Source organism: Heteronotia binoei, chromosome 9, assembly GCF_032191835.1.
Source record: "Heteronotia binoei isolate CCM8104 ecotype False Entrance Well chromosome 9, APGP_CSIRO_Hbin_v1, whole genome shotgun sequence".
NCBI lineage: Eukaryota > Metazoa > Chordata > Lepidosauria > Squamata > Gekkonidae > Heteronotia > Heteronotia binoei.
The window spans coordinates 52,521,719-52,545,700 of NC_083231.1; the positions used below are offsets into that span (position 1 = coordinate 52,521,719).

The 23,982-nt window shown below is 40.1% G+C and overlaps 2 protein-coding genes across 2 annotated transcripts in view; one reads left to right on the forward strand and one right to left on the reverse strand.

Moving 5' to 3' along the window:
* Positions 1-407: 407 nt before the first annotated feature.
* PPID (peptidylprolyl isomerase D) lies at positions 408-9,982 on the forward strand. Its single transcript, XM_060246591.1, has 10 exons — positions 408-1,012; positions 3,532-3,672; positions 3,973-4,079; positions 4,967-5,155; positions 5,489-5,611; positions 6,923-7,029; positions 7,377-7,518; positions 9,039-9,125; positions 9,208-9,250; positions 9,581-9,982. Exons 1-10 carry the CDS (start codon positions 931-933, stop codon positions 9,667-9,669), a joined length of 1,110 nt encoding a protein of 369 aa, XP_060102574.1. The 5' UTR covers positions 408-930; the 3' UTR covers positions 9,670-9,982.
* A 3-nt stretch (positions 9,983-9,985) lies between these two features.
* ETFDH (electron transfer flavoprotein dehydrogenase) overlaps positions 9,986-23,982 on the reverse strand; it is a 33,901-nt gene continuing 19,904 nt past the window's right edge. The window contains exons 7-13 of the mRNA XM_060246589.1: positions 23,802-23,948; positions 22,480-22,620; positions 17,734-17,877; positions 14,773-14,941; positions 13,282-13,464; positions 11,093-11,314; positions 9,986-10,902 (exon numbers count right to left, since the gene is read on the reverse strand). Coding sequence (XP_060102572.1) covers positions 10,739-10,902; positions 11,093-11,314; positions 13,282-13,464; positions 14,773-14,941; positions 17,734-17,877; positions 22,480-22,620; positions 23,802-23,948 — 1,170 coding nt within the window. The 3' untranslated portion in view covers positions 9,986-10,738. The remainder of the gene's footprint in view (positions 10,903-11,092; positions 11,315-13,281; positions 13,465-14,772; positions 14,942-17,733; positions 17,878-22,479; positions 22,621-23,801; positions 23,949-23,982) is intronic.

A 23,982-nucleotide genomic window follows, 5' to 3' on the forward strand; every position in this document is an offset into this window, starting at 1 on the left:
TCATTCATTCCCCCTTTTCTCAACTTACCAACAATTATAGGAAGGAACACTCATAAATAAATTCAAATCATTACACATATTATCAAAGGTATATTATAGAACAAAGTTGTTACCTAATTTAATTTATTATACTTTGGGATCTCACTGTTCTCTCTCTTCCTCACTCAAACTGCTGCTCTTCACACCTAGGTATCCCTCAATTGAGTGGGGGACACCCGCCCCAAGACTTGATGGTTACCTAAGTAAATCCCCAGAGTTGTCAAGAGGTTTAACTACTCATAAACCCAATACATACAACAAACAAAATCCAGAGCTCTCTCCTCATCGATGCATTCTGGGCTGGACTTTGCGGTGGGAAATCAAGGGCTGCAGCCAGTCAAAAGTGAAGGAACCACATCGCTGTCCTCACCACCTCCAGCCTACATTTTTTGTTTTGCAAAAGTCCCAGTGTGAAACCGACGCGCAGTTTGCTCCTGTCCATAATCCATGTTAGTGGAGGTGTCCTGATGACAACTCAAGAGACCAGGCTCTCTTAAATTGGCAACCGTCTTTTGTAAGATCTGTGCTTACTGCTAAGTGTGTCACTGCTCAAAAGGTTGATTCGCTTGCTAAAAATGCGCCTTGAAAGGGATTCCTGGCTCCACTTGCTGAATTGAACTGAGGCTGAAGGCCAAGGAAACGCAGCCTCTCCAAAACCAACGCATACTTTCTCGGAAGGAAACCGCAGGAGGTTTCTTTCCCCATTTAACCCTGCGTTCTCACGCGCACACACGTGCACGCGCAACGAACTTTCCAGGCCGGGCGGGGCACTTGAGTGAGTCGGGAAGGCGGAGCCTGATTCGGCGAGCCCCACAGCAGAAGGCCGGGAAGCCGCGCGAGGGAGCAGCCTGCAGCGTGTGTTAGTCGGCACCAGCAGGAGCAGAGGGCAGAATGTCCGCATCTCCACCTGCCAAGCCCTCCAACCCCAGCAATCCCCGGGTCTTTCTTGATGTGGACATTGGGGCTGAACGAGGTGGGGGTGGGAGGGGCGCGCGGGGGGTGTGTGTGTGCAGGCTGGGTCTGGAACGGGCACGAGCCTTGCCGGAGATGGTGTGCGAGGTGAAACGGACCAGTAGTTTGCCGCAAGAGCCGTTTTGCCCCCTGCTCCGTGGCCTACGGGGAGGGGAGGGGGGGTGGGGGCAGGACCTTCGAGGCTATTGTTGAGACGCAAGATGTTGTGCCGCCGTGCAGCTTTCTGCAGGCTCCCCTGGTTGCCCAAAAGGCGGGGAGAAACGACCTTTCGACCATTATAGCCCGCCCACTTGCATGTTGAGAATGGCCCGTGGAGCTTTGTACACATCGTGTCATTCTTTTACAGTGTACGTGATTTTTTGTTGTTGTTACACGTATTGACTATTACGTTGTGTTTAATACGCGTGCAGCTCAACGTGCCATTTAACTTTGCCCACGTTTATCCCGGTACTGGTCCCTGTCGTTGTTAAAGCGACTGCGTGTTGGCTCGTGTTCATGGTGCAGCCATGCGGGAAATAGGCACGTGTGTACAGACCTGCTGCTGCTACAGCTTTTAAGTTCGATAATCAGAGTTTTGACATGAAGCTTCCTCAAACTGCGAAGCTTTACCGAAAGTATACTACTTCAGGTTGCAGCTGGTGGAATCGCAGAACGCTAATACTTTTTTCCCCTTGAAAATAAAGCCGACTCGATTTCAGGTCACACTGGAATGATTTTTATGTGTAGCCTTTTGCCTCTGATATCTCTACATATACAGGATTTTTAAAAAGGGGGTGATTCTGCTGCCAAGAGTCTAAAGTGTTACATGGGGGTGCGGGGTGGGGGGGAGATTCTGTCAAATGTATGAACCAGGTTTCCAGCATGAGACTTGACTGAAACCTGTTCAGATTCATGAGCATGCTGTGATTAGGAAATGTTAATCTGGGGCTTTTTTCTGCCCAGCCACCTTATACAAAGCAGTGTAAAATTATCCCTAATGCATCACATCATTTGCTATTTTAATTAATCATTGTATTAGATTGGATTCTTACGCTTGCATGTGTTACCACAGAATAAAAATAAAGACATTCTCTCTCCTTTCTTCACTCCCTGCTCCTATTGCTCTTGGGAATACTCAAGTACAATGTGGTACCTAGTATGAACAATTTGAAGGCCAGTTTTGTTGCCTCTTAATAAGTTTGTGATGCTGGTGTACCTCATTCTATATAAAGAGATTGGAGACCTGCAACTTGTGGGGTGTAATTACCAATAGCTTGTTTTGGAGAGGTGTTTAGCCCCCTGTGACAGCCATCAACAATCAATACATTGGTTCTGATCTTCATGATGCTTGTGAATGAGCTGAGAAGCTATGATGGGAATTTGAATTGTATAAAACCTCAATATATCTGCTGAAAGAAGAAAGTACGTAATTCATTTGTACCTTGCCTTTCTCCCCAGTGGGGATCCCAAGTGGCTTACATTGTTATCCTCTCCTCCACTCTAACCTCACATCACCCTTTGAGGTAGGTTAGGCAGACTGATCCAGGATCATCCACCAGCTTCCATGGTACAAGGGGGAATTCAAACTTCTGTCTCCCAGATACTAGTCTGACACTCTTAACCTCTACATCATATCTCCAAAATGAGAGATACATCCTCCAAAATAAGGGTATAATTTAGGAATACTGCTGAATAGGAATTTTCCTACAGAATGTGTACAATTTCAACAGAACATGGAATTGTTATTAAGAACTACTGTTAAGGACAGGTACAGTATTAGTGATATGAGCCTGTATTAGATTACATCTGCGTCTCCAGAATTGTTGGCATTTTACCATTACTTAGATTCATAATGGAAAGCGTGCATAGGTCAAATTGGTGTAGGGATCACTCTGGAGCAGGGGTGGCCAAACTTGCTTATCCTGAGAGCCACATAGAATATCCATTTTCGATAGCCACAAGACATGAACATCAGATGTTTGAGAGCCACAAGGGAGGAAGAGAGGCAAACATGGGGAGAGGAGGAAGGGAGAGTAGAAAGAAAACAACTTTAACGTTAAATGCAATCTCCAAGCCTCCAGCTGACTTGGCAAAGTGATTTAAAGAGACTTTAAATGCCTTCTCCAAGCTGGGCAGTGGGGGCTTCTGAGAGCCACACGTGTGAAAGTCACATGACTCCCAAGCTGCAGTTTGGCCACCCCTGCTCTAGATCATAGGTTGGTAGGCGGAAATTCCATAGCCAAAATTTTGCTTGGCTATGAAGTGGTGATCTTGGGCAAGCAACTCACACTCGTTCTTCCTTCCTTTGCTGTGAAAATACAGTGGAAATAATTCAATGGCATGTATCCTGTCATAGGAAATTCCTTCAGCCTAAGCGGACTTCCTCTAGCATAAATGGCTCTTCTTTTGGAGGAAGAGCTACTAAAGTTGGAGGAAGTTTCCAAACTTTGCTCAGTGCAGTGCTAGGATACATGGCAGTGTTGTTGAAGAAATGACAAGAGTACAAATATATGATAAAGATTTAAGCCTCTATCGTTTCAGTTGGCCGAATTGTATTGGAATTGTTTGCTGATGTTGTACCTAAAACTGCTGAGAACTTCCGTGCTCTGTGTACTGGAGAGAAAGGTATTGGACCTACAACTGGAAAGCCTCTTCATTTTAAAGGATGCCCCTTCCATAGGAGTAAGTTCATATTGTCTTTTTTTTCAATTTGATGAGGCCCTTTGTGATGAAGTTTACTGAATATAAGGCAAAATAGGCATGTTAAATCAGATCACAGTGTGGTTAGGATGCTGGAATTTTTAGATGAAGAAAATTCCCTGTTTATGTTCCTGGAAAAAAATGATTGTTATGAAATTGGCTTCAAGTGTCTTGTTTAATAAAAGATTTATAATTTCTTCCTTTCACAAAGTGGAGTTGTGATACACACTGGATGCTGTCTGACTTAGTGCCATCTGTTTTCTTTATTTCTTCACTGGCTAGTAATCAAGAAATTTATGATCCAGGGAGGAGACTTCTCAAATCAAAATGGAACAGGTGGAGAAAGTATATATGGGGAAAAGTTTGAAGATGAAAACTTTCATTACAAGGTAATGAAATTTGACAATATAATCAAAAATATTATCATAACAAAATTGTACCTTTACTTATAAAATTAGCCTATGGGGCTGATAGCTAGCAGAAGCATGATTTGGTAGGCTGCATCTATCAGCTTAAGGGGGGATGTTTCAGACTTTATAAATTTCATTCCAACTTGAGTTTTATCTTGAGTTAACAAGGAACATGTCTTATAACCTTTGGACTGACATTTCATGATTATTGCTGTAACTTTAATAAAGAATGTGTTGAGTGTAAATACTTGTACTTTTAAAACAATCTTGTTGAGCAAAAGGAATCCAACTTATTTTAGTGAGGACAAGCCATTGTTAAGCAAAGTGTATAAAGTATATCATGGCTAAATTCACATATTTTATTTATTTTTTATTTATTTTATTTAATTGATTTCTATTCCACCCTTTCCCGCAAACAGGCTCAGGGTAGACTACAACATGTCTACAATAACAATGAATCAGTGATTAATAAAAACGAGCCATTAAAACAACAGAATCAGCGATAATTGTACAGTTTCAAGAGGCAGCTTTGGCGCAATAAAATAAATCAGTGCTACAGCAGTAAGCCCAATAAGAGGTGGAATGACACAAACAAGGGAGGCTGGGTTAGATGTATTATGAACGTCCACTGCCTCCCCCAAAGGACTGGTGGAATAGCTCCGTTTTACAGGGCCCGCGGAAAGATAGTAACTCAGGTAGGACCTGGATCTCTGCTGGGAGCTTGTCCCACCAGACTGGAGCCAGGGTAGAGAAGGCCCTGGCTCTGGTTGAGGCAAAATGGACATCCCTCAGGCATCTCATGAGTCTTCGGAAATTGTCTCTGGTTCTCACAGAATATTCTCTCCGAATAATGTTATTTTATACAGCATGATCAGCCAGGCTTGCTCAGCATGGCAAACGCAGGACGGAATACAAATGGTTCTCAGTTCTTCATCACAACTGTACCAACTCCTCACCTTGATGGGAAACATGTAGTCGTTGGACAGGTGATCAAAGGCATGGGTGTTGTAAAGCTTCTAGAAAATGTTGACGTAAAAGGGGAAGAACCTGTTAAGGTAAGCTAAATACCACCAGAAAGATCTTTCCCCCTTTTTTCTGAAAACTTATAAAATAATAGTTGCATTGCAAACTGTAGAAGCCTTTATCAAGATATAAGAAAGGACAGATATTTGTTATGGAAGTAGGTAATTGGCTACACTGGGCTCAGATTCTGCTCTAATAAGAATCAAGTATAGTGCATGCATATGTATGTTGGTTTTGTTGGTTGATACATACAGGATGCAGTTCTATGATAGCATCTGCTAAATTGAAATCCATAGGAAATTAGCTAAATGTAAGGAAACCGTATATTTTAATGAATACAAGTGCATTTTATACTTTTTTGTTAGAGGTGCATTATTGCAGAATGTGGAGAGCTAAAGGAAGGAGATGACTGGAGACCTTCACCAGCGGATGGTTCTGGAGACGCTCATCCAGACTTTCCTGAAGATTCTGATATGGACTTTATGGAGGTAAGTATCTTAGCTCTTTTCCTTATGTTACTCCTAGCCATGTCAAAATTGTACTCCTGTGTGTGTGCGCATTGCTTGATTATACTGTGAGACTTGTAAGAATTATGAACAGATGATGGATTAATCTTATTTCTGCTGTTTGGTTTCCATTGTCTTTTGACATCAGGTTCAGGGAAAATAAGTTTTTTTTTACATTGCCCATCATTACTTTATGGAAATTATTTCACCTCACAAAGTGTAGCTCTACATATAGCTTTTAACCATGATAATATAGAATCTCTGTGTACAGTAGCAGTGTTACTATACTGTGGGTATGGTCATTTCCATCATTTACTGCTTGGGAGCTTCCTTAGTTAACTTAACTGGTACCTGCTGAAGACAAAACATTAGACTAGATAAAGCTTTGCTCTGATCCAAGAAAGAAATACGAATGTTGATAACCATGGTTCTGTCATTTCCAATTTGTGATGGATGAAAAAATTATTCCAGCTAGTCTGGCAGGATACTTGACTCAATTTTCATCATTCCCAGTAAAACTGCAATACCTACAATAGGCTGGCCTTTAACAAACGCTGACCACTTTAAAATGCAGGTTATGGATACAAATTTGAGATCTGCACACCCTGCATATCAAGGATTTTTCTTGAATGAGCTGATGTGAGTACAGTGTGTTCATGCAATGCGTCCACCATAAAAAATATAGCAAAACTCGGTTATGTGGGGTGTACATAGGATTGCTGGATCCAGGATGGGAAACCCCTGGAGATTTGGGGATGGAGTCTGGGGAGGAGAGGGGCCTTGGTGGGGTACAATGCCATAGGGTTCACCCTATAAAGCATCCATTCTTTCCATGGGAACTAATCTCTGTAGTCTGGAGATGAGCTGTAATTCTGGGGGATTATCAGGCCCCATTTGTGATTGCTGGCATCCCTACATGTACATGGATGTACATGCACAGGCCTTGGTTCACCCAAAGCCTATTTTCTGAGAAGTGGCAGATAGGAGTTACGTTCCATTTTAAAGAGAGCATACGTTCAACTGGCCATGAGAAGCTGTTCTTTTTAGGAGGAAGAACATGAGTTTATTCACTTACTTGTTTTGACCTAAAGCAGTATCTGTTTCATTCTTTAGTACTTCAACTGGAAAGGTATCTATCATAATTAAGCCTATCTTTTGAGTGAAATGGTGTTCTGATAAAAAAAGCAATGTGACTGAAGCGATGCACATAGATGCACCCAGCAGTCTAAGCAGGACTACAGCTTCTCTAACTGCAAAGTGTATACTTCTGAGCACTAGTTTATTTTTTTGCAGACTGACAAGATTTTATCTGTAGCAGAAGATATTAAAAATATAGGCAACACATTTTTCAAATCCCAGAACTGGGCAGTGGCACTAAAGAAGTACAGCAAGTCTTTAAGGTAACTTTTAAGTCACCCCTTTGTCTCTACTACCTTTATCTTAGTGGTTAATTTTGGGGTTTTAAGAGCTCTTTGTGAACAAAAGCATGCTTTCCTAATTTGCATGTCTTATAACAATACACATATTTTTTATCTGTGTCTGAAAAATTGTTCTGATTAATAGAGTCATATCACAGGAAGCATGGAAAGTCTTCAGTCACCCCCTTTTCCCTCCATCTAAATCTATGTCTATTGCGTGGGAGAAAACATCTTTCTTTCTTGGCCAGGCAGTATAGCCCTCAACAGTACAAATTAGATCACACACAGTAATACCTGTAACACTAATTCAGCATTCTTACTTTGTACAGATACATAAAAGCTGCTCTTGCTGAAGCACAGAAGGAAGATTCAGCAAAGTTGAATGCTGCAGCTTTGACTTGCCATCTAAATATTGCTGCATGCAAGCTAAAACTAGGAGAATGGCAAGATGCAATTGAAAACTGTGCTAAGGTAATTTTTTTAAAAACTGGAAAATAAAGGTATAAAATTGGAACAACCTATAAGCAACCACACTGATTTGGGATATATTTGATATACCACTTTTATAGTATGGATGTGTGTTTAGGGCTACATGTATTGTCCTTTCTACCTCGTAGAAAGATTCTGAGCAGGTTTCACTCTGAGGCCTAATCTATATATAATGTGGCCCACCCATAAAATGTTTAGCCCATTATTTCAAAATGTACCTGTTATGCTATTGGTACATGTGGAAGAGTCAGTAAACATAACAATGGTGCATGTGTCTGGATTGTTGATGTGCGAACACTTCATATGATTGGACCAACACGCATAGTCAGTGGATTTTAAAGATGAGGCAGGTGTGAAATGTTTACAGGTAAGCAGAGTATGGCATCATTCAAATAGTGTGTCAAAACTGCATTTCCACATGAGCATAGTTTACTGGCATCGCTCCTTTCTCTTTCACAAAGTGTTATTAAAAGTTTCCTTCCTGGTTTAAGAAGGCTTCAGTCCAACTCCAGTTTGCCATTATATACATATACTGCAAAGCATGCCAGAAAACTATGCTTGTGTTGTTACCTGAATGTGGCCTTTGTGCAATTCATAACATAGAGCAATTCATATCATAGGCCCTTGTGTGATTCATAGAGTTGGAAGGGACCTCCAGGGTCACCCAGTCCCAACCCCCTGCACAATGCAGGAAATTCACAAGTACCCCCCCCCCCTACATCCCCAGTGACCCCTGTTCCATGCCCAGAACATGGCAAACATCTCCAGAATCCCTTGCCAATCTGCTTGGAGAAAAAATTCTGATTTACCTCATAGTGTTAAGCAGGACTTCCCTGACTGTGTAAGAAGGGGCCACAAGAACTACGCACTGATGCAACCCTTCCTGCCCTCCTTCTCATGATCTGCCTAATTCACAGGATCAGCATTGTTGTCAGCTGGCCATCTAGCCTCTGTTTAAAAACCTCCAAGGAAGAAGAGCCCACCACCTCCCGAGGAAGCCTGTTCCACTAAGGAACTGCTCTATCAGGAAGTTCTTTGTAATGTTTAGCCAGAAACTCTTTTGATTTAATTTCAACCTGTTGGTTCTGATCCTACCTTCTGGGGCAACAAAACAATTCTGCATCATCCTCTATATGACAGCCCTTCGAGTATTTGAAGATGGTGATCATATCACCTCTCAAATGTCTCCTCTCCAGGCTAAACACACTCAGCTCCTTCAGCCTTTCCTCATAGGACAGAGTTCAGGCTTATATTGAAATTGATCACAACATAGTAACTGATGGTGTTTATAGGCCACAGTAGCACAGAAGTAACAGATACTTGTGCACTAGGATCTGGGTAGGGGAAGTTTCTGCTAGCTATAGCAATTCAGAGTGGATTGATAATGGAAAAGAATCCAGTTTGACTAAGGAGTGCATGAACTGTCCCCTATCTTACTACCACAGTTGCTTTTATTTTGCTGCATTTTCTAAGTAATATTGCAAGTACTCTTAATTGTACAGGCTCTGGCCCTTGATCCTACAAACACCAAGGCACTTTACAGAAGGGCTCAAGCTTTGGAAGCAACAAGAAATTATGATCAGGCATTGGTAATTAATTATTTCTTTTGCTTAAACATTAGAGTTAGGTGTTTGTAAACTTTGCCTAATTTTTTGTTGTACCTTTTTAAAGGCTGCCCTCCAGCAGGCTCAAAGCATAGCTCCTCAAGACAAAGGTAAGGCATCCATCTGACTTTTTTCTAGCAGTACAGGCTAGGTAGCTTTGCTGATGAGCTACTTCACATCAACTGGAAACTGTAAATACTGTATTGGCATTTAAACCAGGATATGTATTCAGATCAGGATTTTTAGTTTGTCAGAAGTAGGCTAAATTCACTGCACCTTCATTTTCTAATGAATGCTGTATCTAGGGAATATGACAATGCATATAATTTAAAGGAGAGTTTTCTCCATTTGGTACTCTAGGAGGTGGTGTGGAAGTTGTATACCCAGACATAAAACAAATGACATCTAACCCATGTGATTTTTTTTAAAAAAATTCACAGCTATCCAAACGGAAGTACAGAAGATTAAGCAGAAAATAAAAATCCAGAAGGAAAAAGAGAAGGCAGCTTATGCAAAGATGTTTGCTTAAATTAACCTCTGTGTCCCTTCTTTCATGAATCCTGCCATTCAGTGTACAAGCATTTAGAGGTATTACTGACATTGTTACTTATTACAGTCAATAATGATGCTGTTTCTCATGGTTTGGATCATTTAAAAGCTGCACATGATTTCACACATCTTCAGTAACAAGACAGTAGTAGTAATATAAAATAATTTTAGAGTGATATGGTACAAGGATTTTTTTGGGGGGTGGGGGGAGAAATACAGTAATGTAAGTTTTAGTTTCTTTCATTCCCTAAATGCCGTTATGTGGTATTTAACAAATAAAAACATTAAACATCCTGTAGAGTATAATGAAATATTCTTTATTATGAAACAAAACCATGTTACACTCACCAACCTTGCTCTGTTCCATTAATGCAATAAATGCAGTCTGTTTGAGAAGTATTGTGTTCTTTAAGATCAAGGTCATTGCAGCTATGACATCAATTGTTACAGAACATTTGGAGGTACACTTCCATATCCTTGAATACAGGCTAAATCCATTATTAGGACCAAAGTCTAGAATGACTGAATACACTTTCATCTGATTTACCCAAGCTATTTCTACCCACCTCCCACACCCTTTTGCTGATAAAGACCGTTTGCGCACACAGCTTACCTCACAGCCACAATCCTGTTCCCTCTGCAGCGTCTGGTCGGATTTCCCACCATCTGCGCCGAAGTTACAGGAAGTGCTGCAGCTTTTGCGTAGCAAACGTAAACCGCTAAAACCCAGTTTACGTTTGCTACGTAAAAGCCGCGGCACTTCCTGTAACTCCAGCGCAGATGGTGGGAAATCCGACAGACGCTGTGGAGGGAACAGGATTGTGACTGCGAGGTAAGCTGTGTGCAAAAACGGTAAAAGTGTATTCAAATAAGGCAAGAATTACCTGATCATGCTGATCCCGGATTTGTTACAGAGGTGCAGCCTTCAGTAAGATACTAACCTCATAGAGAATATTCAGACCACTAATGGCTTCTCCTTTGAGAGTAGCAAACCAAAGTTTACAGTTCTGCAGTATCTCCAAGAAGTTTTTAGTCAGTTTTGATCAGATCTACATTCCATTATAAGCAGGTCCTCCACCTCCTTCAGGTACAACCCAGTTAATATTTTGGCTTGGATCTTTGATATCACATGTCTTACAGTGGACACAGTTCTGAGCATTTATCTGTAACCTCAGACCATCTCCAGTTTCCACAGGAACATATTCATATACTCCTACAAAAACAGAAACATGATTTCACTACAAAAATAGACATTTGAAAATACAGCACAACCGCCATTAAAAAAATCAGCTGTTTACATGAAAAGTATTTGTGGAATACTGAAGTCATTATTTGTAGGAGTAGTGTTTAACTACTGCAGGTTCATACTCAAAGCAAGGGGGGGGGAGAAGAGTTCTAGATACCTGCAGGACAGAATCGTTGCTCTGGTCCATCATATATAGCCAGATTTCTGTTGACTGGAACACTGTCATCCTTCAGAGTTAAATGTGGTGGTTGGTCATCTTCATGATTAGTACCACTAAGAGCCACTGATGACAGCAAGTCAAAACTGATTTTTCCATCAGGTTTAGGATATTCAATAGGTGTGCAGTCTTTGGCTGGCTTCAGCTGTGCTGCATCTGCCCCTAAAATAAAACAATTGTTTGTAAAAAGAATGGGTAGTATAAAGAAAAATACTGTTCACTCTGTATTAGGTGTAGCAATATAAGTAGTAGTATATGAGTTCCATCAATTATACAAATATCTAAATCCTTTTCTAAAAGAAGCAAAGTTTCTCTGAAACATTTCATTGCAGCAACAGTCTAGCCCACACACTAAGAAAGGGGAAATTATTCAAACTCTTCAAATGTAATACTTCTTGCAGACCCCGAGGCAAAAATAAAGACAATTTTTAGTAGCTATCTTGCAGAGAATTTTGCCTTGTGCAAGTAGCATATAATAAAAAACCCTTTATACAATGAAAAAATAAAAACTAATTTTTGTTCCACATAAAAAAATTCACTGAAACGCAAGCTATCAGTTTTGTCTTGCCTGTGGCTCTTTTTTGTGGAAATATTGAGGGAATCTCAAATGTTTACAGCTACACAGGAAAGATCTATGACACAGTGAAAGCTCACAGAAAATGTTGACTGCTACAAAAGCAGAAGCCAAAAACAAACAATATTGTGCATTAACAGAGAGGCAATAGAAAACAGCATATACAATGCTATTTGGAAAATACTTGGTACAGTCACAGTTCCTGTTGCCTTATTTCTAAAATAATTTCTAAAATTATTTTTGGCTGCGGCCCCTGTGGAATGAGCTGCTGCTGGAGATCAGGGCCCTGCAGGCCCTGCTTCAGTTCCACAGGGCCTGTAAGACAGAGCTCTTCCACCAGGCTTTTGGCAGAGGACATCACCTGCTGTTCACCTCTACCCCCTTCTAGCAATCAGGATCTTTTCTGGACAGATAGGTCATTACTGTCAAGGCTGTTTATAAACTAATTTTAGAATTGGTTTTAATGTTTTAACTACTGTATTGAATCACATTTTAAATTACTGTTTAGCTTTGATGTAAGCCGCCCTGAAGCCTGCCTTGCGGGGAGGGTGGGATATATGCCAGATGAAAGAAATAAAATATTGCAGGCCTGAAAAAAGGTACAGAAAAGGGCTACCAAAATCTATCAAGGCTGGACCATTCCTTAAGAGCAAAGTTTAAGCATCTGTGCCTTAGTTTTAAAAGATAACTAAGGTGGAATACGATAAAAGCTTTACAGAATTACCAGTAGTATAGAACAGGCAATAAGACAAAACTTTTCTCCATTGTAATAGTAAGTTGGAGGTTTAATGGGCAACAGAATGGCTCTTTCCTACCCTTCTATGAATGGAATGAGTTCACAGAAAGGATATTTGACACCTTCACGATAGCTTCTGTGCCCCCTGAAAAGCAACTCCTCTGAAGGTCAGGAATAATGTAGCATTTGGCAGCCACAGAGCACTAAAGCATCAGATACCATCTACTCTTGCACAAACCCCAGCATTCTTGAAAATGCCCTGATCCACAGGAGTAGCTCCTCAGGGAATGAAAGGCAGGAAGGGGGAAAACGCAAAAGACCAGTTCAGCAAATTCACTGTATGGAAAAGGGTTAGTTCCAACAAACAGGACAGATAACTACTTCGTAAAACAAACAAAACTCTAATTGCGGAATGTTGTGCTGTAAGGTAGGGAATTTGGCCACTAGTTTAGATGACTTTAAAAAAAATAAGAGAAAGTATGCGGATGATCACCAACGTCTGTTAGCCAAGTTAGCTAAATGAAACTTGTTGAAGTAGTATGAATACTGGATCCTAGGGAGAAGCTACAGAGTAAGGCCATCATTTTCACAGTGTGCTCATGATACCTCTTCCCTAGCTAGCTGCTGGAAGCTCTAATTGGCATTGCCCTGTTTAGTGTTTTCTCATGTTCTCAAAGTCAGTTTTCATATTCTCAGTTATTTCGCTTCTTTCCAATGAAAACATTTCTGATCTTATGCTATTTACAGCCATAGCGTATGCAGGAATGCCATCAACAAATATTAAGCTTTGAAGTGTATGTTGCTAGTTGAGAAACACACCTGGGTGTTTTAATGTCCAAGGCTCCATTCCTCTTAGTATCCAATAAAATATGCCAGTGTAGATCATTCCTCCATATACTCCCAGGACTCCGTGGCATGAAGGACGGATGTTCCTAACTGCATAGAGTTCTTTCCATACCCATGACTTTTTCAAATTGTCTTCATATTCAGGCACATAAAGTCCTAAGAATAAAGTTGATACATGTCAAAGTAAGAAAATCAGCAGATTACACTTTCTCTTGCATGAAGACAGATAACTATTTAAGATATATCCCATATGGCAACTGTCAAGGCTTCTTCAACAATACTCATTTAGAAAGGAAAACACTGGCAAAAATTGTTGCTAAATATCAAATCAGTAAATTAAAGTGAGCAGCATTTGATCATAGGTTTATGATAAAATCAGCACTGAAAACTCAGGACTGGATCCAAGGACTCCCTTCTTACTCTATTCAGTGGAAGGGGATCTTTAAAAAAAAAAGTCAATAAAGGCCATGGGGAAGTAAAAATATTTCCAGTTGGTGCCTAAAACCATGGAGAAGAAATACTATGACTGAGGTTCCACAACAGAGAAGGCCCTGCCTCTAGTATGCACCCACTTTAATTCAGAACAATGCCTCTGAAGCTGATCTTATCTGACAAGCTTATATGGCAGAAAGCAGTCATATATATACCCTGATCTCAGATCATTTAACAACAGCCAGCCAGTCTATACCATAAGATCCTTGTACTGTTAATTCAGTTGTTCCAAGAGAAGGATTAAAGGAGAAATTGCATCTCAATTAACTAGTGCAGTACTAGAATAGATATTGGAAAAGCTGATTGAAACACAAATACAACAATACTGTATACACTTTTGTGGAGAGCTGTGTATTGAATCATTCTGCGTTTTCAAATTTTGCCTTAGGATAAAAAGTGAATTATCAATTGCTGAGCCACTATTTTTTTAAAAAAACTATATAATTCTCTCCCCTGCAAGTCCTGTGAAATATTTATTTCCCAATTTGTGTCGTTTTAAGGGCAAAGTTAGAAATTGCGGCTAGAATCAGCCTCACTTTATCCAAGAAAAAATGCTTGTATCTAATCATGTGAAAAGGCTGATCACTTAATTTCATAAATGTGTATATTAAAGTGATGTAATATTCTAATTGTCCCTTTTAATAAAAATATGCATACAACTCCAAATATCCTGAGTGGAAAAACTAATTAACAAATAAAATTATTTTCCACATACATACAAGATCTTAGGATACCCCAGAATTTGATATTGAAGACATTTTGTGCTATAGCACAACATATTGATAGAACCAAAAGCATTTTGAATTCTCCAACTCTCAGCTACTTCAAATACATATTAGCCTGCAATGCAATAGTGAAGTTTAGGGCAGTATGTTAACGACTACTTGGCTTTAAATGGCTCAGTAACATTGTGCTTGAAACTTGACAGATATAAAAATCAATTACCAATTTTCAGATCGAGTGATATCTTACCTTTTGTTTTTGATTGGAGATTTTTATCAGTTAGTTGGCTGAAAATGGCTTCAGAGGCTAGCATGCCACTCTTCATAGCAGTGTGCGTACCTTTAATCTTAGGAACGTTCATGAAACCTGGACTGCATCCAATAAGGACTCCACCAGGGAAGGTGAGTTTGGGTATGGACTGAAGAGACAAGTTAACTGAAGCTGATGTTAAGCTTGTTGCAAAGACATACTTAGTAATAAAATTTATTTTATTGCATGGATTGACACCATCTAACACTAATATTTAGACACAAATAATGTTTTAAGCAGATAAGTATTTGGCAATATTAAACAGAAAATAGCAAAGCTCGTATTACTGCCTTCATCTGTTTAGTATGTTCCAAGCCATTATGCTAAGCAGAAGTCAGCTCTAGAGAGTGGTACAATCAAACACCCATGCAACAGAATAGCCTAGCCTATTTATTTATTCAGTTTCTATTCTGGCCTTCCCACTGAAGTGGGCTCAGGGAGGGTTACAACATAAAATTAATACAATGGACCTCCTATTAATACAGTAATTTTCAATGCACTGTTTGTTTGACTTCCTACAATTCTTCTAAATGTATTCGATCTATACCATGGCACATGCCCCTCATTAGAAAATTCATTGTATGTTTCTGTCTTCAATACCTCCAGCACTTATTTCACACACCAATATCCATTCACCACTTCCTATCTAGCATGTTTCAATAGGGACCCAAAAGGAACTTGCACTTCCACTGGAATTACAAATAGAAAACTCATTTGTGTCGGCCTCACAAAACATTAAAAATTTCAAGACATCTGTGTATCTCCCCTCTCAGTGTTTTCCTCAAATCCTGAAGTTCAACATTATTGTAAAATGATTCCACTCTGAATCAAGGCAAAAAGCATTAAAATTAATTAAAAGGCCAATGTATCTGTGACAGTACAGAAACTTTAGTGGTTCTCAAGCTGTAATTTTGCAAGCCACCTTGAGCTATGAAGAAAGGTGGGATATAAATATTTTAATAAACTTATGAAATGGGATCCATTTTTAAGCTTACTGTACTTTCTGGATACCACTTTTAAACTCTCCTTGGGACCCACTGGCAAAATAACTTCTTGATACTTTTCCCCCTGCTCAACATAAAATGTAGAAATCTCACATCGGTATTTTTGTGCCCTTCCTGAAGGACTGCTTCCTCCCATCCTCTTCAGCCTGCCAGCTAATGCCCTCTTTTCATGGTCTTATCTCTGCTCCTGCCTTCACAGGTGAGGCAGGTGGCAACCAGAGACACCTTGCCTATAGAATGCCCTTCCCCCTTAAGGTTCATCACCTGGCCCCTACACTACTTTCTTTTAGGCACCAGGACAAAATGTTTTCATTTACTCAGGCTTTTAATTAAGGAGTTGATTTTTTTCAACATTATTTTATACTCTGAGCATGGCCAATGGCTGGGGCTGATGGGAGTTGTAGGCAAAAAACACCTGGAGAGCCAACATTCCCTACCCCTAAGATCCATTTGAAACTGCTTCATTATTGATGATCTGACTGCATTTTTTAAGTGCTGGGTTTCAATAACTTTTTAATGATTTTAATGTTTTTGTTATATTTTATTTTGTAAGCTGCCTTGGGCTGGTTTGCTGGAGAGGCAGCACAGAAATTTTCCAAATAAATGAATACATAAAATAGCCTACCATGAACTGTTTGGCATAGATTTAGACATTACAACTATGGTATTTTTGATAGTCAGCACCACTCAGGAGCACCATCCATGTAACACACCTGCAACAGGAAGAATGTCTGGTGTCTTAACCAGCTGTATCAATTAGGTATGAAACAACACTATTATTTCAGAACATGTTAATCTTCTATGAAGATATTTATCACAGGTTCAGCAAGCCAATAGATACACATCCCATTTTAAAAAATCAGTATCATTAGTACTGTACACCTGCAGAATCCCTGCAGACTTCCTCTTACAAACTCCCACTCTTTGTGTAATTGCTGTACTCCTAAAATTATAACCAAGCTAACATTTTTTCTTTATGAAAACATGTACTTTGTTGCAAAAAATGGGCCCAAGGCAGATCCTATTAATCCTAATTCCTATATTGTAGGGGTGGCCAAACTTGCTTAATTTCAGAGCCACAAAGAATAAACGTCAGATGTCTGAGAGTCACAATACATGAACAAGTGCTACACACACATTTTCATTAAAACTCTTAATACTGGACTCAGTAGCTCAGCCAGCAGCCTCCCTCCCCTACATGCTCACTTTTCTCCCTTGGCTCTTGTGCTTTCTTTCCCCATTCTAGGTATCTGGGTGACCTCTGGGGTGGAGGAGAAGAGCTTGCAAACCCACCTATTTCCTCCTCCTTCCCCGCTTTGCGCATGGTGGAAATAGTTGCCTACCTATGTGTCAGCACTCAGAAGCTGACTGAGGTCCCAATGCTATGCACACTTACTTGAGAGTAAGCCTCAATCTCTGGGAGCTGCACGATATGTGTGAAAGAGCAGTATGTGGTGAAAGAGTCGCAGTTTGGCCACCCCTGCTATATTGTCTTGCAGCGTGATTTTGCTTAAGGACTGGGGTTTTCTAAAATAATATGTAAAATAATAATAATAATAAAGAGCCCCGTGGCACAGAGTGTTAAAGCTGTAGTACTGCAGTCCTAAGCTCTGCTCACGACCTGAGTTCAATCCCTGGTCGAAGCTGGGTTTTCAGGTAGTAGGCTCGAGGTTGACTCGGCCTTCCATCCTTCCGAGGTCGGTAAAATGAGTACCCAGCTTGCTGGGGGAAAGTGTAGATGACTGGGGAAGGCAATGGCAAACCACCCCATAAAAAGTCTGCTGTGAAAACGTCGTAAAAAGCAACGTCACCCCAGAGTCAGAAACAACTGGTGCTTGCACAGGGGACCTTTCCTTTTCCTTAACAGATGATCAGAATCCTACTACAAGAATTTTACCTGGAAACCACCTTCATTAAGAGCTCGGGCACCATACGCAATCCTCTTTCCACCATCTAAAGTTGACTGTACACTGGGATGGTGTTTCCACCTCTGGAATTCCTTAAATGGGCTCAAGAAAGGATTTTGATAATCCAACCCAACCTATAGAAATATAAAGAAACAGCATATTACAAACGAAAATTCTTCCAATCCAACAAGAAGAACCATGTCCATTCATCTTTGGATTTACTTCTGCAAAAGTATTTCATGTTATACTTGCAAGGCAGATGTTGGAAATGTAACACCCAGCTCTTTTCCTATGATACTAGCTACTTGCTAGTTATCACAACTCCAATGTATGCTGTGTATATTAATAAGCGATCCATACAATTTGCTGAAGGATGACCCTCTGAGCAGCAACTGCCCATGAATACAGCCTTTATGGCTCACACATCAGTTTTTCTTATCATATGCACAAAAAATGTCATGTGTATGCAACTACTGGTTCTGGAACATGGCAAGCCTTTATGTACCTGTAATAGACCTTTTGTATATTATTCAGAGTAGGCCAACCTATCCTCTGATTTGCCACCCAAGAGCAATCTGTAAGTGTACAGTATTATGTGGAAACAAGGCAGCTTGTGTGGAGCACCAGCAGCTTATAGGTATGCTGGCTATAGCATCGGCTGGGAAGAAACAAAAGCTGGATTGCTGTTTCTCTATTAAGGAAAATGGATTTAAGGATTCAGAAGTTACCGCCAACCCAGTGCTAAAAAGCATCTTTTTAAAAATAATGACCTTAATTAACAAATAAACTATTTGTTTTAACTCCATACAGATAACTTGAAGCCTGCTGCAGCCAACATTTTGGCAAAGAATTCCAATGCACACAATCCATCCCCACTTAGCTACCCACTGTGCAACCATGAATATAAATCTCTTCCCTACCCCCACTCCCTTTTCATCCATCTGTTCTTGTCTGGCACATCTCTCACTCACTCTGGTTTTCCCCTCCCTGCTGCATGCACCTTCTGTGACAAGGCTTCACTGCCACAACCACAGTACAATATAACCTTAGGTGATACATAGGATGGTCTGTAATCATAGCCAACAGGTGCAGAAGGTGCAAGAAATTGAGCCACACTGAACATTTTTTTTTCTGAAAAGGTATAGAATCACTGTTGTGTATTAAGAGGTTTCCAACATAAGAGCAACCAGAATCTAGTCCATGCTTTGGAAGAAGGCACATTTTAGTTAAAAATCCAACAAAGTTTTGCCCCTAAGAGCACCAATTCAGAACACTTCAAGCAGGTCTCAAATAAATAAACACATCATCATAATGGATCAAAATGCTGACTGGAGAAGCACCCTGGGACCAATGTTCCCTCTAAGCTGAGTTAGTGTGAGCTAGCTCAGAGTTTTGTAGCCTACGGCTCACACATTTTTGTCTTAGCTCAGAAAAAATGGCCCCAGAGCAAACTAATTTATGCAGTAGTTCACAACTTTAATGTCAGTAGCTCACAGTAGCTCATAAACAGGATTTATGTACGGCAGAAATGGGCAAGACAATATCCGGTTGGCATTAGACATAATTGATCTGCAAAGAGATTCTATGGAAAACTCAGCGCTAATCTCTTTGGATGCTGAAAAAGCGTTCGATTCAATCCATAAGAACTTTATTTTTTCGGTTTTATCACATTTGAATTTTCCTCAATCATTGATAAAATGGATTAAATTACTATATCATAATCCATCATCCCGATTAAAAATTAATGATAATTTATCACCTCCTATTCGATTAAATCGCGGTGTGAGACAGGGGTGTCCTCTCTCACCTCTTATTTTCAATTTGTGTATTGAACCTTTAGCGGCAGCCATTAGAAAATCTAAGGACGTCATAGGGATTAAATTTAAGAGTTTGGAATATAAACTTGCTTTATACGCAGATGATCTATTGCTGTTTGTGTCGAACCCTGAGCATTCTATCCCAGCTGTAATGACAATAATTGACAATTTCGGCAAGTTAGCTGGGTATAAAATAAACTGGTCTAAATCTGAGCTGATGCCATTAGGGCGTGGAAGTTTAGATTATAGCTCTTTCCAGTTAGCAGTTACAACAGGGCAGGTGAAATATTTAGGCCTTTTTTTGCCCAACGATCTATCGCAGCTAGTTAAGATTAATTTAGATAGGGTATTAACCAATATAACGACAGATCTAGAAAGGTGGAAGGGCTTGACCCTGTCATTATGGGGGAAAATTAATACTTTAAAAATGTGCATATTTCCAAAATTAATTTATATTTTGAGAGGCATTCCTATTCTAATCCCTAAGAAATGGTTCAATAAAATCGATGGGATCTTATCTAAGTTTATTTGGGGCTCCAGTCGACCTAAGATCTCTATGCTTAAGCTTCAGAGAGAGGTGAAGGAAGGTGGTTTTGGGGTTCCGAACCTGTTATTATATCACAGAGCCCTTTTATTAGCTGCAGTTAAATGGTGGAATCTTGTCAGCTTGGATAACGCACCGACCTGGGCATCGCTTGAGGGCGCAATGATATTTCCATTGGAGGGATGCTATGCACTAGGTTCGACGTTCTCTGTGATAAAACATCCACTGAGATCAATTACTTCAGCTAGAAAAGTATGGGAGCTGACACTGAAACTGGTTAACGCTGACCCTTTCTCTCATGAAAAAGCCTCTTTGTGGGGCAATCCTTTAATTAAGATAGGCAATAAGCCGGTTTTTTGGCTTCGGTGGATGCACGCCGGTATTGTTTCTTTGGATCAGTTAAAAAATCAAGAGGATGAGTTTATTGCACACTATGAACTTCCAACTCAAATAACATCTTTACCATTATATCAGTGGAATTTTATGCAAATGAAACAAGCCTTGCGAACTGTGTTCGGGCCTGATGCGTTGGCGGCATCACAGTGCCCACCATTGTTTGGTCAACTGTCTGAGGCATTTGAGCAGAAGAAATCCAATTTAGTGTTGTATAATATACTGAAGGAGATTACAATACCCGACCTATCTGCACTAAATCAAAAATGGAATCTAGAGGTTCAATGTCACGTGAACTTGGACCAATGGGAAGATTGTTGTAATAAAATTAGGAAGTCCACTCTGGACATCAGGTTGATAACTATACAACAGAAAGTATTGCATAGAGTTTATTGGACCCCACTTCGTATGTTTAAGAGAGCAATGCTATCCTCAGCAGAGTGTTGGAGATGTAAGAGTAGAGAGGCGAATCTCACACATATGCTATTTAACTGTGAGGTGATTCAGAATTTTTGGCAACAGGTGTTATTGAAAATAAAGGATACAATTAAACGTCAACTACCATGGCAAGATAGTCACTTAATACTAAACTTTTTTCCGAAAGAATGGAAATTAAAGAAGGGGCAAAAATTATGGTTAGGAAGGGCTCTGTTGATAGCAAAACGCCAAATTCTTAAACACTGGAAACAAAATGATGTAATTCCAATTCTTCTTTGGGAAGATGACTTATTGAAACTTGCAGCTTTTGAAAAAATATCGTTTTCTGGTCGTAGACAAATGTGTCGTTTTAATGAGATTTGGAGTCCATTTATGCAAATGATGAATGTTTAGCTGATTTGATTTGATATCGTTGTAAACTGTATCGCTTTACTTTTCTTGTATTCACTATATGAAAGTTAGGTTGATGTTCTTCTTTCTGATATCTATTAATGTTTAACTTGAGTAACTATTGTAATTTTATGCACTGGGGTTTCACATGTGGGGTTTTTAAAACAACAATAAAATAAAAAAAAAAAAAAGACACAGAATTTTTGCTCACATGACTCCACAGCTTAGAGCAGGGGTCTCCAACCCCCGGGCTGGGGACCGGTACCGGGCCATGGCCTGTTTGAAACGGGCCATGCAGCCTTGCCGCCCGCAGCCTGCCCCCCCGCCGCGGTGCCTCCTCTTCCCCCCATTTTCACCATTTTAAGGCCGAGGAAGGGAAGGAGGCAAGGGCAGCGTCACTCACTGCTGCTGTGGGTTTCCCGCCCATCAGCTGATCGGTGGGGGGTTGGCCTGGGAGGCACTTCATGGCCCCTTCCCCAGTCTTAAAATGGTGACAATGGGGGGGGGGGAGGAGGCTGCGTGGGGGGGGGTGGCGAAGGAGGGAGGAGGAAACAGGGAGGAAAACAGGAGGCGGCGGCGGTAAGGCTGCACCCCTTGAAAGGAGGGTGGAGGAAACACTGCGGGCAGTGGGGGGAGGCTGAATTGGGTGCCCTCGCCCTGCTGGCCCTGGGGCCGTGGTCAGCAGATCGATCCTGGGGCTGGTCCCCAGGGTCAAAAAGGTTGGGGACCACTGGCTTAGTGTATTGCCTGGGACTACTTTGCATCCAGGGCTCAGGCCTAAAGCTTGCTTTGATTACCAATGCACAGCCCTCAGGAGTGCAAAGTATGCTTCTGCATGCATGCATCATAGATTTCTTTTGATACAGAATTATAACAACCATCAGCAATTGAGCTGTGACAATAACTTCCCTAAATGTTTTCAAAAGGCAGGCATTAGATGCTACAAGACTCTTTATTCAAAAAGCAGTAATATTACCAAGTTCTATACTCAAGACAAACACTGAGCAATTAGAAGTTCAGCCAAGTTTGTTTCTGCCTTATTGATACTTTAGCATGTAATATTTACTTTAGTTAGCAAATGGAGATGTCATATTAATGTTTGTAACAAGAAGACATTCCATAGTAAAGTTTCACGCCAAAGGCACAATATTTACCACAAATCCTAAAGCCACCAGAGGTTCGCCCTCATTTAAATGATAAAGAAATGATCCTCCATATGTATGTCTGTCCAAAGGCCAGCCAACTGTATGTTCCACTCTTCCTGGTTTCCATTTCTTTTCATCAATAAGCCACAGCTAGAAGAGAGAAACCCCACAGTTCAGCAGAGGCTTTCCCCGAAGTTAAATCAAAACCACAATCCAACATGTAATTTTTGCTTCTACAGAATAAGATTCAGTGCTAACAGCCAAAACGTGCTACCCACAGCAGTTTGTGCTGTAGTAAGATATAATTAAAAGGTTTTTCATGCTTGAATATTTCATAGCAACAGCATGATAATATATCTATTATGTACTAGTATGAGTGACTGGCTAGACTACCAAATAAAACTATAGTATTTGCACATGGATTATTTGGAGGCAGAAGCAGCAAGTTCTTTTTGGACAACTTTGGAACTTACTGTTAGATTAATTACTACTATCTGCAGCCACTAGTACTTTGCAGTATATTAACTAGTTAATCAGAGCTGGTGGAAATGTTTGTTACTTAAACCCTTGATCACACACAGACATATATTTAGGAACAATGTCAAAATGCCTGACATCTTTAGGTAGACTTTTCAGAATCAATTCTCTGGTATAATATACATGTTCTACCAATAATTGACTTTAAATGCTTTCTTTGTGAGAGCTTAAACTGATTCATAAGTATATCAGTGAAATTCCAGAAATTATCAGTGAAATTTTAAGCACCTTTATCAACAGTGCACCTGTTCTGGAATGGATCAAAATAGGCATAACCACTCTGCAAAAGAATCAACATATGAAGCCAACTATTTTTAGCTATCATTCCAATACAGAGGACAAGCCTAGCCTACTCAGTAAAATGAAACAGCCATAATACAGAAATGGGGCCTACAGTCAGCCCTGTAATACCTGGAAAATCTTTCCAACTTGGCTGTGACTTGGTTCTCCCTTTATTCAGGGACACAGTCAATTATTCTTAAGGCTAAAAGTTGACCTTAAAAAAGAAACATTGGGAGACTTCAATTGGATACTTATTTACAAGTCAGAACTACTTGACATTTTTTTTAAAAACCCTGCATGATTAAAAAACAAACAAACAGAATAAAGAATGCTGTTACTGGTTGGAATTTGGTGACCTCAAAGAGTTTGTTCAAAATTATATGACAGCAAAAATTAGAAACTCATTATCAGGCTACACTATAAGTGACAACAGGCATTTAAAGAGTTATTTAAATACAGTTAACATACCTATAATATAGGATTCATACAGTAAATCAGTAATATAGCAATACCTCCTTAAGTCCAATGCCATAAGTCTGGGATTGGCAGTTCTCCCTCAGATTGTATGTGTTGTACAATTGCTTTGCAAGATGACCATGACAACCTTCTGCAAATACTGTGACTTTGGCATGCAGTTCCAAGCCTCTTTCAAAAGTAGCCTACAACAGAAGAACATCATAAGTTGCCATCACA

Excerpts from the sequence above, each read along its gene's own strand:
- PPID (XM_060246591.1), top strand. The coding sequence starts at position 931 with ATGTCCGCATCTCCACCTGCCAAGCCCTCCAACCCCAGCAATCCCCGG. Across the intron at positions 3,673-3,972 it reads AGGATGCCCCTTCCATAGGA|TAATCAAGAAATTTATGATC; the intron begins GTAAGTTCATAT and ends TTCACTGGCTAG. Across the intron at positions 7,519-9,038 it reads CAATTGAAAACTGTGCTAAG|GCTCTGGCCCTTGATCCTAC; the intron begins GTAATTTTTTTA and ends TTAATTGTACAG.